At 49.7% G+C, this 18464-nt stretch overlaps 1 protein-coding gene across 1 annotated transcript in view; it reads right to left on the bottom strand.

Annotated features, from left to right (window-relative positions):
* B4GALT1 (beta-1,4-galactosyltransferase 1) overlaps positions 1 to 18464 on the bottom strand; it is a 49928-nt gene that overhangs the window by 11837 nt on the left and 19627 nt on the right. Inside the window, exon 2 of the mRNA XM_027089010.1 lies at positions 10952 to 11187. Within this exon, the coding sequence (XP_026944811.1) occupies positions 10952 to 11187 (236 nt within the window). The remainder of the gene's footprint in view (positions 1 to 10951; positions 11188 to 18464) is intronic.

Here is an 18464-nt window from a genome sequence, read left to right as displayed (position 1 = left end):
TGTGTGTGTGTGTGTGTGTGTGTGTGTGTGTGTGTGTGTGTGTGTGTTTCTCTTCCTCCCCTGGGATTATAGAAAAGTCAGTTCTAGGCTTCTTTGGATGAAATGGTACAACACCTTGGGTAACTTTCTGGATAAGAAAGGCCCTGGGCAGTCTGCCAATCACCACGATTAACAGGAGGTTCTCGTTCCTCTCCAGGGAATAGGAAGACACCCAGCTCTCATTCCTGCCCCTCTTCGTCGGGCACATTCATCCAGTGCATCCACTACTTTATGCACTCAGGGAAACACTGGTCAAGCACCTACTGTCTGGCAAAGCCAAATACACAATTGTGACAGACACATGCACTCTTATCCCAGGAATGCCAGCTTCTTCACTTATTAGCTATATGACTTTGGGACTAGGCCTCCATTTCCTCATTTGGGCACAGGGATGAAAACAGATGAGTTGTGTTCAAAGGGACAATGCATGAAAAGGCTTTAGCACACTGCCTGGCAATGAACGAATGGCAGCTACTCTCATTATCACAGGAGTAGGTTTTCCCATCCATCTTGAACAGTCAGACCTTTTCAGATCCAACCTGGAGACTCCTCCTTCTCTCATGTTTGTATGTGTCCCTCCTAATCAGCTTCAAGATTCCTCCCAAATCCTGCTTCTCTGATGGGGGAATGGGTTTTTAAAAAGGATTAAGGCTCAAGTGAGTTAGCCTGTGGCTCATATGATCAGGACCTCTATAGCAGCAGAAAAAAGTCAGAGAGACCTTGAGAGATGTGTGATAAGCTTGGGAAGTCATACTCAGCATAGAGAAGTTGGTGCACTGGGAGCAGGTGTCCCTCTGAAAGGCCGAGCTTTTTAAGTGCAGGCTTCATCTTACACTGATAGACAAGAGTTAGTTATACTTCTCCATTCCTTCTAGGAATGGCCCCGCTTAACAAAGGGAGAGAACAGGGAGAAAGAAGAAAGGCCAAAAAACAATATGACGTTCCCACAGCTGGACAGGGCAACTATCTCACTGACCAAAGCACGCAGAAAAGCCTGTAAACTGTTTATGACGGGGCACACAATCCTGACAGTGGGTGTATCAGTCAAGCGAAGCCAACAACGATCAATCCAGAGAGGACAGAAGCCTGGGCCTGGTCAGGCGTGCTGGCCTGGGGTAGAGGGAGGAGGCGTGAGGTGGGAAGCCTGGCAGGGTCTACACCCTTAGACTCTTCACGCAGCAAACCCAGTGCCCTTCTGGCAGATCTGGGCGGCAGGGACAAATGTCTTAAAAAACATCAGATGGGGCTTCCCTGTTGGCACAGTGGTTAAGAATCTGCCTGCCAATGCAGGGGACAGGGGTTCGAGCCCTGGTCCGGGAAGATCCACATGCCACGGAGCAACAAAGCCCGTGCGCCACAACTACTGAGCCTGTGCTCTGGAGCCCATGAGCCACAACTACTGAAGCCCACGCGCCTAGAGCCCGCGCTCCGCAACAAGGGAAGCCACCACAATGAGAAGCCCACGCACCGCAACGAAGAGTAGCCCCCCCTCGCCGCAACTAGAGAAAGCCCGTGCGCAGCAACGAAGACCCAACAAAGCCAAAAATAAATAAATAAATAAATTTTTAAAAAGCATCAGATGGCTCTCCAGGGCATTAAAACCTTTTTCTAGAGCCCTCATTTATACTAAACATAAGGGAAGGCAAGTAGTATGTCCACTGAAAACAGAATCCTCATACACTGCTAGTGGGAATATAAAATGGTGCCGCCATCTTGGAAAACAGTCTGGAGTTCCTCAGATGGATAAACAAAGAGTCACCATATGATCCAGCAATTCTACTCCCAGGTATATACCCAAGAGAAATGAAAACACATCCACCAAAAAATTTTAAACACCATGCTAAGTGAAAAAAACCAGTCACGAAGGATCACATATAAGATTCCATTTATATGAAATGTCCACAACGGGCAAATCCATAGAGACAGAATGTAGATTAGTGGCCACTAGGGCTGGAAGGAATGGAGGAATTGGTAGCTAAGAAGTACAGGGTGTTTTTTTTTTTCTTTTTGGCTTAATGAAAATGTTCTAAAACTGATTGTGGTGACAGATGCACAACTCTGAGTATACTAAAAAGCCGCTGAGTTATATACTTTAAATAGGTAAATTGTATGGTATATCTCAATTAAGTGATTGTCAAAAAAGAAAGAAAAGCCAGCTCCAGAGACAGGAGAGGACCAGAGGGTCCTGTTTCTCCCTCTTTCTCATATATCATTCTTGTCATTTATTGGGTGTCTAGTCCATGCTTAGCAGTAGGGAGACAGAAAAAGAAAAGACACAAGCCTTGCTTTCAAGGAGTTCCAAATTAAACAGGCAATTGTTATGGGGCGATGAGCTCTTTAGGGTGGACAGTTACCCGGGAGGGAAGAGAAGGAGCTCTGAAGCCCGGCACATATGGAGAAGTGGAGGTGGAAACACAAACCCAATTCTAGAAAATCAGAGAAGGCCTCGAAGAAGTTAGCCAAGTTTAGTTGGGTGGCATGAGAAGAATATTCCTAGAAGAGCGAGCAGCATTTGTAAAGGCTGTTAGGAAAAGAGAGCATTCAAGGAACTACAAGAAATACAGACTGAGAAAGCCAGAATAAGACATGAAGGTGGACGTGGACCAAAACATGGTGGGGGAGAGGGAGGCTGGGAACTCTGCTAAAATACTCAAGGTTTCATCTTTTATTCAGGAGCCCTTGAGGTTTTAAACAAGAATTATGCTTTGTGCGTCAAGGAGGGATTTGTGCCCTACTCCCCAAATGAGGGCAGTTTGGAAGCTGTTGCATGATTCATGTGAGAGACATCGGAGGCGAGGCAATGGCATTGGGCAAGCAGAGAACGCCTCCCCGGAAGGGCTAAGGCAAGGATTCCACTTCCCCATTTCATGCCTCATCTGCTCCCTCGGCCTATGTACTGCACCTGCAAGCAGCCTTTGTGGGGCTTTCAGAAAAGGTACCAGAATCTGGTCTAATCCCCAGGCAAATCCTGTGGTTATGGCAAGAGCAGCCTTTCCCTGATTGCAACAGGGGACAGATGACCAACTACAGAAAACCACAGCCCCAGTTGTGTAAGTTCTAACAGTCTCTAGAAGATCCACCAAACCACCCTGGCTTCCCTGGATGTCAGGCCCCAGTGTGTACACCAGCACACATATCCCCCGACCATGATGGCTTGGGGGCTGACTATACCTGGCCCCTCCTCCACCAAGAGACACAGCAGCAGTGAGGTTGGAAACATCAACCGGAAGCCCAGGGTCTCAAAGAATCAGAATTTCTATGTGATGGGAGAGACAATTTTGCTGCTGTACACGTGCCCTGCCCATCACAAAGCCACCCCCGACAGTAACCCACAGGCTCTCAAGCCCACAGATCCAGAGGCAGGTCTGCAGGCAGTGCAAATGTTTGCAGAAATACCCTCTTTCATACTTTTCTGTGCCCACTCAGATGCCAAAAGGAAAGACCTAGGCCGAATGGGTGGTAGGAAAGCAGAGGAAGCTCTGGCTGGGCAGCCCTGCGGCAGGACTGACCTGCAGGCCTTGGGATGGTAGACAGGCTGGCTGAGAGGTGATCTCCAGAGAATTACTGGGATTATACAAATGCTGAGTTTGTGGAGGGCAAATATCCACTCACCCAGGATTTCACAACAGTTGGGTCTCAGGCTTTGAACCATAATAATATGGTAGCCCTGAGCTTGGACAGGGCCCTCAGTAAAACCTGATCTGAGACTTAAGCCCTTCTCCCAGCAAGTGAAGGAAACGGGCCCTTTCAGGTTCAGGGTGCTGAGGAGGTGGTTCTCTGTTTGCCAAAGTAATTAGTCCCAAGAGTGAGCACACCCTTGGCCTCTCCTAGACTAGGACACACGTCAGAGCCATAAGGTACCTTCAGAGAGAACTGAGCTAATAGAACAGCTTAGCAGGGATTCTGGGCAAGGTAAACACAGAGAACAGTTTTAAAACCCCAGCTCAACAGCAGCCACAGCAGGATGCCTGCCTCTCTCCCAGGGCGCAAGGCACTGAGATGATATTTTCTGCAGAAAAACACTTAGAAAATAAAGACTTCTTTTTCAGAAAGCAATTTGGCCACTTATGTTACGAACCAGAAAAATGTTTAAACCATTTCTGAACCCATAGTCTCGTATCTGAAATCTAGCCTGGGGAAATGAATCTAAATGTGGAAGAAGCAAACACAGAATAAGCTGCAGACTGAAAGATGTTCATTACAGTATTATTTACACTAGTGAGAAAGTGGAAATTATCTAAATGTCTTCTAATATAGGAATGTCTATGTTAATTATGGTAGCACTACATGTTCAACTACTATGACGGCATGGAAAGTGATGATTATGAAGACTATGAAATAACATGGGAAGATGCTGATGATATAGGATTTAAGAAAAAGAGCAAGATACAAAAGTATATACACATACAGTATGAGCACAACTGTGGCTTGATTTTAAGGCAAAGTCTCTTCGACCTCTGCACAACAGGCTGGCTCCCACCAGCCTCAGCATTTCTGAGTGAGCCCACAGAGGCCGTGGCCTTGCCCGGGAGACCCCAGGGCTCGAGACGGCATCCTCTCAGGATTATTTACACAGCTTCCCCCTGACCAGCAGGGCCTGGGCTCTGGGTTGGATTTGGGGGCATGTGGACATTACCAGGGTGGCAGCAGTGGTGGCAGCAGCAGCAGCAGTCACAGCAGTAGTTAGGTCGGCATTCCTCTCTTTCTTTCTCTCTCTAGGAGGTGAAGGGCACAGAAGAGGAAGTAGGTGGAGAGCAAGAAGCAGATCACAGAGAGGAGGTCCTCCTTCAGCTTGCTTTGCTACAAACAGGATTAACAAATAAAAGCAAAAGGCCCCCACTAGAAGGAAAAAAAAAGAAAAAGAACAAAGAGACAAAGATGGCTGCAAGGGAGAGACGCAAGGAGGAGAGGCAAACGTCTAGGCTGTGACCACCCTTGTTCCAGGGCAAAGGCAAATTCCTAATAAGCTGTCATTCCCTGTCACAAAGTCAAGGTGAACAGAGAAAATGACATTTCCCAGAACAATGCCCAGGGAGGCAATTCCCCAGCTCTGCGAGTACCTGAAAGTGCTTCTACACATTCCCCAGGAGACTGGAGCGAGCCACACGACAGAGAGAGGGGAAAAAAACACAGCAAAGGAAACGACCAATCACTGGGGCAGCACGCAAGCAGGTAGGGTACAGATATCCGCAGCAGGGGGTGCTACAGAACAGGACTGGCCTCACCCCTCCCGAGCCCCACTCCTGCACACATCAATCTGGGTGCTACCAGCTCGGGCAGGAAATGGAAGGGGTGATGGTAAATAGACACAGTCAAGATGAAACTAAACCAGGGGGGCCTCAGGACCAGGCAGCTGTCCTCACGAGCCTGCGTCACTCTAATTCGTCTTGGCCTCATTTAGGAACCAGCTGCCTGGCCCAGTGACAGAGGTAAGCTGCTGAGGGGTGGTGACAGATGCTCTCACTCACTGAGCGTGCAAAGGGTGGTCTCCAAACCTGCCCAAACCTGGTCTCAGACGAGCAGCCTAGAATCACCTCACGACTGTGTACAGATGAAAAGGAAGAGGGAAAAAATTCCAAAGCTAGACGGAGACTCCTCAGGTGCGAGCTGGGGCTCCCTTTCAGGCCAGGTTTTACCTGTAAGCATGACAATTGCACAAGCCTTCCAGAAGGTTCTGAGGCTGCTACTCCAAAGCTGCTGCCCCCCCTCTCGTGACCCAGTGGCACTCATGGGGGCATTGCCAAGTGGATGTGGAGCTGTTCCCAGTGAGGGGAATACACGTGGCAAGGTGAGGCATTCCTTAGGCCTCGGGTGATTTCTGTCCAAATCTTAGCTCTGCCACCCAGCCGTCACGGGACCCCCAGCAACCTGCTCGCCTCCGAAGCCTTCCCTCAGCAGGGACGGTGGGGGTACCCATTGCCTCACTGAGGGGCTGTTAGGGTCAAAATTCAAAGTGAGACCGTGAAAGAGGTTCAGTCCCAAAGACCACAAAGTTTTATGACCATCAAATACCACAGGGCTTAGAGTAGGTTCTCTGCATTTTTCCTGAAAAGGGAGGTCACCCCTGGTCCACTAGGGACAGGAAGCTTTGGGGAGAGGCCCGGGGGAGGGAGCAGAGGGAGAAGGCTGTGCAGGTTCCCAAGGGTCATGACCTGGCCTGGAGGGGAAAGGAGGCTTGACTTCTAAGAGACACAGACCTCTCCAGAGAACCCAGAGCAAGGGGTCCTGAGAGCAGGTGTAAGTAAAAGGGCAGGAGCCATAGGAAGCAACTCCGTGCTCCAAACCCTGACCCTGCAGTGGACCGTGCATGGAGCTGCGTGGTCAGGGAGACGAGCAAGTCAGACCTGAGGGTCTAGGGGCTGCTGGGTGGGGAGAGCATGCACACAGGGAATCATCCCTCCACTCTCCCCGCCTCACTAGAAAGCACAACGTGGCCTGGGACAGCTCGGATGGAGAAGTCGGCTCCACTCCAGGCCTTCACAGAGCTAATAAGGCTGGGGAGGGCCTCCCATAGTGGCCAGAAAGAGAGCAACCAGAGGAGGGAAGGGGAGGCATGCAGGGGGAAGGTGGACGGTGCAGCATAAGCAAAGGGGCAGGAGGGCAGCTGGGCGTGTCTCGGGGATGGTGGCGAGTCCAGCGTGGCTGTGGCCTAAAGGTGTGAAGGAGGCCTGAGAGGAGGTGGCCGGAGGTCGGTCAGGGTGGGCTGCAGAGGGCCTCCCTCAGATGCCAAGCTCAGGCCTTCAGGCCCTTTAGACCCTCGCCTGTGGACAGCAGGGACATACTAAAGAGTTTAGAGAGGGCATGACACGGCCGGAACTAGAAAAATTGTAGGTAGCTGAGTGAGATCAGAGGCACCAGGGGATATACAAACAGAATCAGAGAGACAGATCCTGGGCACTGCTTCTGGGGCAAAGGGCTGCCATGGTTATTACGAGCCCACCTGGTCAGCTGGCCTGCATTCCTCACCTGTTTGTTAATTCCCATGGCAGCTAATCCCACAAACATCCTGTATTTCTTATTTAGGGCTAGTGCTGCCATGGTGGCAACCTGCCTTCCCCTTACCTTTGGTGGTTTTATGGTTTCCTTTCCCAATTAAAGTATGAAGGAGTGTAGTGTGCACCCCACCTCCCATCTGCTACGACGTCTTGATGTCCTCCTCCGCACCAAGGTCCCAGTGCTGGACCTTGGGCAGGACACCTGTGCCTCAGAGAAGCACCCTTGGCTCCGAGAGGCTGGACCTGCCAGAACGCTAATGGGATGTTCAGATGCCAGCCGGCTAGGGCAGGAAGAGAGCTGGACACAGAACCAACAGCAATGCTGCTGCTTCTCCAGGTTTACTCAACCGGTAAAGCACACCACCCACCTCCACCCCGCTTATTGTGAGATGGAAGTTATTACGGTGATTGGAGGGGACTAAGCCAAACGAAAGTGGTTAATAGCTTAGTACGGACAGGGTAGGAGCCACAAAAGCCCATGAAAGCTCACCCCTGTGTGTGGAGCTTGAGACACAACCCTTCTCTGAAGAAGCTGGTGGGCTTGCCGTGGTCCCTGCGGACCCACGGAGCCCACGGAGGCCACACAAGTGGGAGGGAGGGTCTCAACGCTGGTATTGAGTGGGGGTGAAGCAGGAGGCGGGGAGAGAGCAGTAAAGAGTTTATCACCACAGTCCTGGGCAGAGAAAATAGGCAGGAAGAAGGGGACAGGATGGGGCGGGGGGGGGGAGAAGGAACTCAAATCAGCTAATGTTTACCAAGGGTTCACTGTGTGCCAGGTACGTCACAGCCCTGTGTGCTAAGGACTAAAACCTTGCCTTCCCACTACTGAGGAAACCAAGGTGTGAAGGACTCAAGCCCAAGGTCACTGAGCTGGCAAGGAGCAGAGCCGGAACCCAGGCAGCCTGAGCCTGGTGCTCACTCCCAGCCCTGGACACCCAGCTTTGACAAGGAGGGACTAAATGGGCTGGAGGAGGGAGTTAGTGCTGATGCACTGAGAGGGCACTAGGAGACGGGGACTGGCCTCTGAGCTGCAGCCCTACTGTGGCTTATGTGGCTTCCTACCCGTCACTTCCCCTCTCTGAGCCTCAGTTTCCTCACCTGCAAAATAGAACAGTTTTCACACTATCTGGCCTCAGGGGTACACATGAATCCCAGCAAAGACTGAAGGGGAAGTCAGGGGACAGAGATGGGGACATGGCCCCCACTTCAAGTAGAATAGCACCATTGTGACCCACTGTGGATGGGGGCTGTGGAGGATTTTAAAGTGGCAGGAAGAGGTTTTGTTCTTAAAAACCTGTCTGAGAAGCCCTGGACTAGATGTCTCAGGGGTCCCTCCTATTTTAAGCACTTTCTCATCTTAAATGGGGTATGTGTTGGGGGTGGTGGTGAATGAAGCATCAAAGTGACAGCAGGGTGTCTGAGACAGGAAGACGCTGAGAAGCCTATTTGCTCAACAAATGGTACACAAAGCCCAAGCCAGATGCTATGAACTCCCTTTCCCTTACTATAACAGTAAAACAGAGAACACAGGAAGGTCCTAATTTGTAGATGGGGCACGCTCCAAATGTTTCCCCTCCCACCTCTTTCTTTTCAAGGCTTAGGGTTCTTTATACAAAGATATTCTTCACTGGAAAGGCAGAGCAGACTTCAAGTTTCTTTATGACTTGGTTACCTGGAAGTCAGATCATATTTTCCCCAAGAAATAATCAGGGCGGAGCTGGAGCAGAAGAAATTAGATTAACTGGGGGAGAGGGAGATAAAGAGGAAATTATTCACCAAAGGTGAAAAGTTAACCCTTGGAAGAGAAGGAAAAGATGAAGAAGCAAAAAGACATGCACTGGGGCAGGGGTAGGGGGGATGGGGTGGGGGAGAGATGACAATACAGACAAGACTAAAGGAAAAAAAGAAGTAAATGTTACAATGCTTTTCTCTTGTAAAAATAAAATACAGTGTGTGTGTGAAAAATAATAATAAAGTTAGATGTTGACAAAACTAAACTCTTTTGTTAGGGATGCATGCAGGTTAAAGGAAATGATTGTCAAGAAGTGAGGATGGTGTTTAACCAGGAAGAGGGAAGGAGCTTGTGATGAGAAAAGGAGATGGGAGGTTTTTAAGATGCTGACAAGTATCAATACTTTCAGATTCGAGTAGTGGTTATGTAAGTATCCTCTTTTTATTTGTTACATTGACAGTTTTGTTCTGTGCACTTCTCAGTAGGCATATCGTATTTTACAATTAAAAACCTGCATAAAGAAGAAGAAGGAAAAAAAGACGTAAATGTTTGAAAAACGAAAAATAAAATACTTCCGATGCTGAGATACATGTGGGAAAAGATAGGAATTGGGGGTGTTTCTCAGTGTCCTAGGGAAAGTAAGAAGGTGGGAGGGGAGGAGGTGTTAATGTAGGCCTGCTTTCCCCAACGTTCAATTCACGGAACACTCTTCGCTTGAGATGGTTTTTGGAAAACGGCTCTCCAGTCAGATGAGCTCAGGAAACACTATGTGTGGAGTCCTTCTGGAGGCTGTAATGTACACCAGTACACTGAAGGCTCTGCAGGAATGAAACCTGCTTCATGTTGTTCAGTCCAGCATTCCTCAGATGCACTTGGCCTCAGATCTCCATTTCGGAAAGCACACTTTGGGAGAAGCCCCATCTTAGGCAGTGTCCAGTGTCAGCCGGCACAGCGGGGCCACTGGTCCAAGCTGGCTTGCTTAGTTGTTCTGCCAGCTTGGACTGGGGCGGGCAGGAGCAAAGAGCTGGTATAGGATATTTGGAAATCTGTTATTGGAAACGTGGGGAATATCTATATAAGCATGTCATAGGAATTTAAGATAGTGGCTAAATTTCACTGGTCCAATATTTGTTTTGACTTCATAATCGAAGGGAAATCTCACATTCACCTAAAATACAAGCTTTCTATAGATACGCATTCTCCCCCCGGGCGCCCACACCAAGTCTTCCTTGACCACAATCACCTAAATTCAAAAACTTGGCATCATCACTAACTATCTTTTACACTCTTTACCCAAGTATATATTTTAATCTAGTTTATATGCCATCCAGACCACAGCTGTCTCTCCTCTGCTCAGGCAGATTTGTGGGAGGCCACCAGATGCCTTGATGAATAAGATCTGACACGGTGTCTACAGTGTATCATTCATCTACTGGTAAAACAACTGTCAAAGAGGGAAAGGGGATGCAGCTGGCGTGGCCTGTTCCTCGTAATCTCTGCTGGCCCCTGGTGCTGGTGGCTTCCTCTCCCAGGCGCTCACGGCCGTTGCTTTAATAACGGGCTCCTGAATCTTGCCATGGTCAACACGTGCTCACTGGCATCAGACAAGTGTTCCTTGATGGCAGGGTTTTTCTTAAGCAAGTCTTCTGGTCCAAGGAAGGCCCACCAAGTCCCTCAACTTTGATGGAAGCTGTCAACTGCTAGTAATCTTACTACTCAAGCTAACTTACTACAAGCAGACCCAGAGTTTAACTTGAAATGAAATGGACACTGGACCTTTTAGAAATGGAAATGCATCCTGTCTCTTCAGATGAATTTCAAGGGAATTTGGTATACAGATAAGTTAGATGTGTTATTCCAACTGGGAGGTTATAGTCTAAAGATAGGAATTTAGGTATTCAGGATAAACTTGAAACACCAAAGTTATACTCTTGGGAAAAAACAAAACAAAACAACACTGTATGGCATTTAGCTCATTTGCACCAAGATAAGGAGGGCGGTGGGGGTGGTAGTGGAGTTGCAAAATGCCAGATGTCTAAAAAATCACTTCCATTCCTTCACCCCTCATTACTCACATATTTGAGTACACAAGCACGCGCATGCACGCGTGCACACACACACATGCACGCACATGCACACACGTGTACACTCCTTCCCTTCCTCCCTCCACCTTCCCAGACCTCACCTGGTTGATAACATAGATGCCATAGTCCAACTGCTGACGCTGTAGGATTGGGTGCAAATAATACAGCCAGTACTTGAGGTGTTCCTGCCGGTTGCGGAATGGAATGATGATGGCCACCTTGTGAGGAGAGATGCAGTCCTTGGGGGTATAGCGACCACCCACCTTCACCTTCGGGTTCTGTTCCTCCACAAGCTTCAGGTCCACAGCTTTGTTAAACTCAATCAGCATGGGGCCAACTAGAGAGGTGGAGGGAAGGAGAAGATATCAGGCCACGGGACTCTGCAGGTGGCCAGGCCGCTACCGCTGGAAGCATCTCCTCCTGGGAGGCAGTGTGGCTGTGGAAAAGGCACTCAGGCCCAGCACTGGGTACCATGTCCAGAACTAGCATGACTGACCATCCCAGGAAACCCTTCAGTATCAGGCAAACCCAGACAGCTGGTCACCCTCTGAAGCACTTCACCTTCCTAGGACCCACTCCTCTCAGACTATGTTGCTCAACTGAAAAATGGAAATGGAGTAATTCCTGCTCAGACTTCCTGACAAGCTGTAGTAAGGATCAGAAAGCATGGCTGAGAAAGCACTTTGTCAGATATCCTGAGGTTGAAACTCTGCCACCTCCCAGCTGTGTGGCCTTGGACAAATGACTTACATCATCTCTCTGAACCTAACCTAGTGGGGGGAAAGTGTGTGTGTGTGTTGGGGAGGTCCCTGTGGAGGAAATGAGCCTGAAATTACAAGGCGGCAGAGAGTGGCATGAGTAACCCATGTCTCAGGAAGGGAAGTGATGCACAGATGAAACAAACTCGACGGGTAGGGGCTGGAGGAACTAAGGGGAAGCAGAGAGAAGAAACAGCCAGAACAAACATCAAAGAAGAGTGCTTAGAATAAGCAGGGGATGAAGAAGGGAGGAAAAGTCAGGGGCAACTCCAAAGTTTCTGGCCTAGAAGAACATGGCTCCAAATGAGAGAACTAAGTTAGTAACAGAGCTCTGGGCTCAGAAGACAAATTGATGAGATGTGGGCCATGGCTTGTGAGGTAGTGGCAGGTTAGGAGTAGAGGAAAAGGCAAGGGTGAAGATCCAGATACAGGCATGAAAGTCCCCGTCTCCCAAGTAGAAACAGGTGGAGCTGAGAGAGGACCTCACTCCTCCAAGTCTGACAACCACCCCTGTCACAGCACACATGGGGAGGGCAGGAGAAAGATGACTAGCCTAGGGACACACAGGGAATTGGGAACAGAGTCAACACTTGAACCCAGGTCCCCAGTATTCCCTGTAGGCCAGACTTTCTCAAAGCGGGTTCCAGGAAACACTAGTCCCAGTGAGATGCTCAATGGAAGAACACATCCCCTGGTCAAATAAGTTTGGGAAACGCTGCATACTAAATCTTGCTTCTGGGAAGTCATAATGCATACCAAAAGCTCTGAGAAGCTGTACAGTCAAGAAGTTCACTTTATCTATCTCACCACTTCCTAAACTTATTTGGCCATAGAATCATTTTATCAGGGAACATACTTTAGGAACCGTTACTCTAGCATAACCAGCTTTACCTATGGAGAAAACTATCCACAGGAACAAAGGAAGGAACCTAAACACTACAGAACAGAAGCCAGACCCAGGCCACAAACTCAGAGCAAGTTCACCTGAAACATGCTGGTGAGAACCACCCAGGGTCGCCCTGTTTGTTTGTCAACAGTATGTAGCTCTCCAAGCACCTCTTGTCTTCAGGGATCACTCACCCTCCTGAAATGAGGCAGCCCAAGAAAAGGAAGCTGTGACTCTCGCTCCCCTTGCCTGTCAGCAGGTATGGACCTGCATCTCCTCCTCTTCTCCCCTCTCCTGGATCCCCAGGACTCCTCACACCTTCCCTGCCACTGACGCTGACCCAGTTCTATCATCACAGCACCCGCTCACGTTAGTTCATTTTCTTCTGAGACACAGCTCTGATCCTATCACTTTCCTGCTAAAACCCTCTGATGGCTCTAAGGCTATAGCCTTGGACAAGGTAGGGCTAAGCCTCTTAGCTTGGCAACAAGGCCCTTCAGTCTCAGCTCTACCCTCCTTCCCGTTCCAATAAACTGTGCCTATGCCCACACTTTTCCGTTTGCCAGAAACGCTCTTCCCTCTTCCCTCTAACGTCATTGAGAGACTAGGATCTTAAAATCAAAGCCCCAGCCTGGCCTTGTCCTTTTGCTCTCCTCATTCCCACAGAGCTCAGACGGCAGACCCCGTGCGGCAGGAAGGGGGTCTTCAGGGATCAAAAGCCCTCGTCTCTGCCTGGCCATGCACCTCGGTCTCTGGAGGAACAGAGGCCTCACAGATCAGTCCCTCACATGACTGCCTGCTGACCCAGCTCCAACCTCCCAGGGTGCCCTCAGGTGAGTAGGTACTATGTCCCAGAACCAAGTAAGGGGTCAGCCTGGCCATTGTCTCTACAGAAAAATGTGAGGAGTGTGAACACATTCTATCATCAGAATCATGTGAAGTCATCAGTAAAAATATGGAATCTCAGGCCTCTCCCCTAGAGAACTTGACTCGGTAGATCTTGGGAAGGACCCACGTAAATAACAAGGATCCCAAGGGATTCTTATTGGGCAAGATGGGCAGAGGGGAGCCGGACCACCCATCTTCACAAGCCTTGGGGCTTTCATGGAGGGAGCCCTTTCCCACAGGGTCCAGCAGGCCTGGGTTGCTCTACTCCCCAACCTTGGGCAAAGCCTTTTGGGAGACCCTGCTGCACAGGGTGCTTGTGAAAAACATGAAAAGAAGACCTGTCATTGGGCTCTTCTCACTTCAGAAGGCCCCACGACATCTGCACCCCATCCCCAGCCTGCCCCACCTTTGGTTCTGAAGATGCTGCTAAACATAGCTCCATTTTGGGGAACCCAAGAGGCATCTGGACTGTCACCCCACCAAACTTCTCACAACTTCTGAAACCAACCCAGAAAACAGGAATTCACACTTGGTCTGCCCACCCTCCCTGGAGCAGACACCTGCAGGCTAGAAGCGTCTTAATTTCGCCCCTTCAGCAGTTCCAGAAAGATGGTCCTGAGGTAGTTTCCTGGTCAGGAGAAAGGCTGCCTGGGTCCTAGTTCAGCTCTACAAGTGACTTGTTGGATGATCTTCGGGCGACTACCAGCCAGCCACTCTCAGGATACTGGCTTCCGTTTGCAAACTGCAGGGATTGGAACTCACATGAACACTTATTTAACCTCACCACCACCACCACCACCACCACCTATGGCCAATCCGCTTCTGCTCCAGAGTTCCTTCAGCAACTGATAACACTGTCTACCCAATTATGGGAGCTGATAACCTGGGTGGTCCATCTTCTATCCCCCTCCTCTTCCTTCAGCCCCCGCATAGGGGTTAACAGCATGTGACCGTCCATCCACAGGAGCCTACTCAACCATCAAGCCAGAAGAGTTTGTTTAACATAAACGTTTTCTGTGGTGTGTCAAGGTCACTTTCAATTCGTTTCAATCAATACTTTCTGGACACCTACTGTGTGCCAGGTCAGGGAGGTGGGAGGAGATGGGATGGACAGGACAGTTCCTGACTTCAAGGAGCCCCCTGCTGAGCGTGGCAGGACCCACGTGAAAACCACCCTGGTTCAAGGCTGTCCGAGGGACTTGCTGCCCCAGGGGCTCCATGCAGAGCTTGATCACCGAACAGCCTCTTTCTCACTCCCCTACTCCTCCCTGTGCCCTCTCACAACCCTGCCCTGTCTCCCACACATCTAGAGCACCCTGACCCCCATCTTGCCCTTCTGGCCCAATCTGGCAATTCTTTTCCCTGCCTTCTCCCCTTGAAGCTGCCACCGCTCTGAGAACCGCCCCTCCCCGTTCACACCCCGGAGATGGGTCAGTGCTTGGCAGCTGTGGTGGCTCCAGATCCGGGGCTGAATGTTTTCCTGGAGCCGGCGCTAGCCGGGAGGCCTCCCTGCATGCCCAGCACACCTCCTGCCACGAGGCAGGGGAGGTCCTTCGTGGCACACCTGGCTTTGCCCTAATTAGAAAGTCCAAAGAGCTCAGACTCCAAGAGGGCAGTGACCAGCTCTGCCTAGAACCACACTGACCTGCCAGCAGGTCTCAGAGCCACCGCGGGGGCCTCGGGAGAGGCGTGGGGGAGGAAGCAGAGGGCTGAGGCTTCCTGACGGTCCTCGGGCCGAGCCAAGGCCCCCTTGCTGTGCAGCGCGTGGCGCGTGCTACCACAAGCCCTCGGCCCTGCTGGGCCGGCTTGTGTGTTTTCTTGGCTCTAAGAGCTGGGAAGCAGGGTTACGTAAGCAGATGAGCAGATGTGAGCCTGTCCTCGGCTCCCCCCACTAAAGCCCTGCCACGTGGGCCTCTCAGCTGGGAGTCTAGGTCACAGCCTTGCATGTAAGTCGCTCAATAACTTCAATGTGTGAACTCAACTCAGACAGATTCCACTGCTCCCTCGCCCAGCACGGCAAACCCAAACACACATATGCCCCTCCATCAAAAGCCTTGTGAATCCAGAGCCAGCCCAGCACAGACTCCCTGCCTCACTTCCAGGCTGGCTGAACCACTCGTTCATTCCTCTAGCCTCAGCCAAAGAGGCTGGAACGTCTAGCCACTGCTTCCCAACTGACCAGCCAATGGGTCAAGACAGTCCTTGGCCTGTTGTGGAGTGGTGACAATGTTTCATGAGCCTGAGACAAAATGGTCAAAGATAATGTAAGTGGTCCTTCATTAAGCTCAATGTAATCAATATATCAGAATGCCCATTCTTCCAAGATGAAGTGCTTCTTACTCTTTAAATGTTAAAATCCCCTTTCTTTTATGAAATGATCACAGTGGATTTTGATGCTGGATTGATCTTTTTTAATTTAATTTTTTAAAAAACCCTTACTTGCAGCCATGGGTCAGGCCTCCAAGTTTAAAAACAATTTTTTTCTTGAGCAATGAAATTCACTGATTTGGGAACTAGCTTTGTGGTTCAACAAGCTGAGATGTTGGAATCTCTTCCTTGGTCAAGCCTCAGACCTAACAGTATGGCATAGTCCCCCTTCAAGCCATTCCTCCCACTGCCCACCCCTCAGCCCCACTACAGTGTTGTTCCTCAGGGTCTTGTGGGTGAGCCATTTTTCTCTGTACCAGTCTTCCGGCGGCCAGATGTATGCTGGAAGCCAAGCCAGGCACTACTAAATCCCCAGATTTGGGAATGACAGTTGTCTGCAGTGGTCCCACCAACTCATGATGCCCCTTGTAACCCCTTACACTAAAAATGAGAAGCACTGTCTACTGCATGGGGCTCATTCCAAATCTTCTCCCCAGTCCTTCAGGGAAGAGAAGCTCTCCAGAATTCTCCAAGGACTTCCTTATCACCAATCCAACAGCTGCCTGGCCTCAGCTCAAACATCACCTCCCCTAGGAAGCCTTCTCAGACCACTCAAGGTTGGTTCTTACTTTTCCTCCGCCTTCTTTAAACACTCATAGCACCACATCCATTCAACCATGCACCTGGTTAGCACACACCACATGCCAGTTGGTGCCAGGCATGCAGCAGTGGGGCTGGGTTAAGAAGAGGTCTTTGCCCTTGGCAGGGGGGAGACCAGCAAAGCAAACAATGATGGTGAGGGTGACAGTGGTGAGAACAGCTGAAATGGCACAAAGGAAGGGGAGTCAACTCTGGGGCCAGGGAACAAAGTCAAGAAAAGCTTTGCAGAGAAGCAGCTGACTCCACTGGGCCCCTCAGCTCCTCTCTGGGAGAAGAGTTGTGAGTGTCCACTTGGCTGCCATGGACACGGAGTACGCCAACAACTCTGAGCTGAGTGAATGGTGCACAGCTATTCTCCCTGCCACCAATGCAAGCAACCAAGAGGATTTCAATAAACCTCAAGAAAACCTGATGGAGGAGCACAGGACAGAGAGCCACCAGATGGGACTGCTCAAGGCTCACGTTAACCATGTCTTATTGGGTTTTAAAATCTAAATCACAAAGGCTTCAAAAGTACTGGAAATGATTTATTTCTTAAACCAGATGTTCAGGGTATTTTTCTTCATACCTTTCGGTATATCTTTAAAATTGAACAATAAATATTTAAAAATATAACCCAAGGACAACAATTGTGACCCCTCCTTCATCCCTTTCTCAATAAAGAAGTGTCTTCCAAAATAAAGACTTCAAAACATACAACTCCGTGACCAGAAAACAGGAATAATCTATTCCAAAGGCTGACTTGATATGTCTTGGGCACAGTGCGTGCAGAATACAATTTCAACACCCACTGTTCTTTCTGCCAACTCACCATCCAAGCCACTATTAGACCCTGGGGGGAAAAACACTTTTTCAACAGGAAGCAGAGCACATTTGTGGTCTCAGAACCCTGCATTTGGGGGCACAGAGAAAAACAAAATATTTGTTCAAAAAATAAAAGATCCTGCCAGAGGAAGGCTGCAGAGCAGAACCCAGGTGGCCAAGGGGAAGCTGGGCCAATAGGGCATAGTGGGGCCAGCTGCTCCTTCATCCATCTCTGTGCTGAGGCGTGGCCCTGCCATGTGCCTGGACTGCCACACCGTGTAGGTCTTCCAAAATATGACCTGCAAGTGACCCGGCGAGGGATGAACCTCAGGGGAACTGCCTTTTCTTGTGCACTGCTCTCGCTCCCATTAAATTCTCACCCGGCCTTCAAACAAGGGCCAAGCACCCTCACTCGTTTTATTGCATTTGCTTTCAAGATACTGTTGAGGTTTCCATCTATTGCAGAGGTTCTCAAATTGTGCAGTACACAAAGAATCATCTGGGGAAGCGTGTAAAACTGCTGATTCTTGGATCCTCCTCCCCAGAGCTTTTGATGTGCAAAGTCTGGGGCTGGGGTCCCGGACTCTGCCTTTTTACAAGTACTCTGTGTAGCTTTAATGCAGGTCCCTAGAGTATATTTTGAGAAACGCTGGTTTACAGGCTCACCTGTTCACCACCACCTCCCTCCCACCCCCATGAAGCTCTTTAAGAGTGAGGCACCAAGAAAAACAACTTACTGTGTATGGCTGCTCTCTGACGATGTTTCACTTTTGGCTTTTGCAAAGGGACAGATGTAACAGCTATTCTGGGCTGCAGAGCCTGAGTATCTACATTTTAACTCTTCCCGAATCTTAACTTTTTAAGCCACATTTTCTCTTTCTCTTGTTTTAATTTATTTATGTTGACCCTTTTTATGGTGTGTATTCTTATAAGTTACCTCAAAAACCTTTGTGAAGTAGGTAAGGGAACAGTCCTTCAAAGTTCAAACTTTGAACTTCAAAGCTTTCCCCAACTCCCTCAGGCCAACTGGTCCCTGCTCCAGATGCCTACAAACACCCTTTACGTACCAACATCACAACCTTCACAAGCACGCATCCAAGCACCCCCCCAGGGGGCGGGTGCCAGTCTACCTCCCTGCTTCTTCCAGCAGACCCTCGTCTCCTTGAGGGCAGGAGTTGTACACCATTCCTTTTTGTACTTGGGACAGTTTCTGGCAGAACAGGCTGCACAAACGTGTGGTGACCCCACAGC

The sequence above is a fragment of the Aethalodelphis obliquidens genome, unplaced genomic scaffold (assembly GCF_003676395.1).
Source record: "Aethalodelphis obliquidens isolate GAN/ISIS:26980383/991018 unplaced genomic scaffold, ASM367639v1 scaffold64, whole genome shotgun sequence".
In the NCBI taxonomy this organism is placed as follows: domain Eukaryota; kingdom Metazoa; phylum Chordata; class Mammalia; order Artiodactyla; family Delphinidae; genus Aethalodelphis; species Aethalodelphis obliquidens.
Note: the sequence above shows the minus strand (reverse complement) of the source record. Positions and strands in the feature narration are given on the sequence as shown.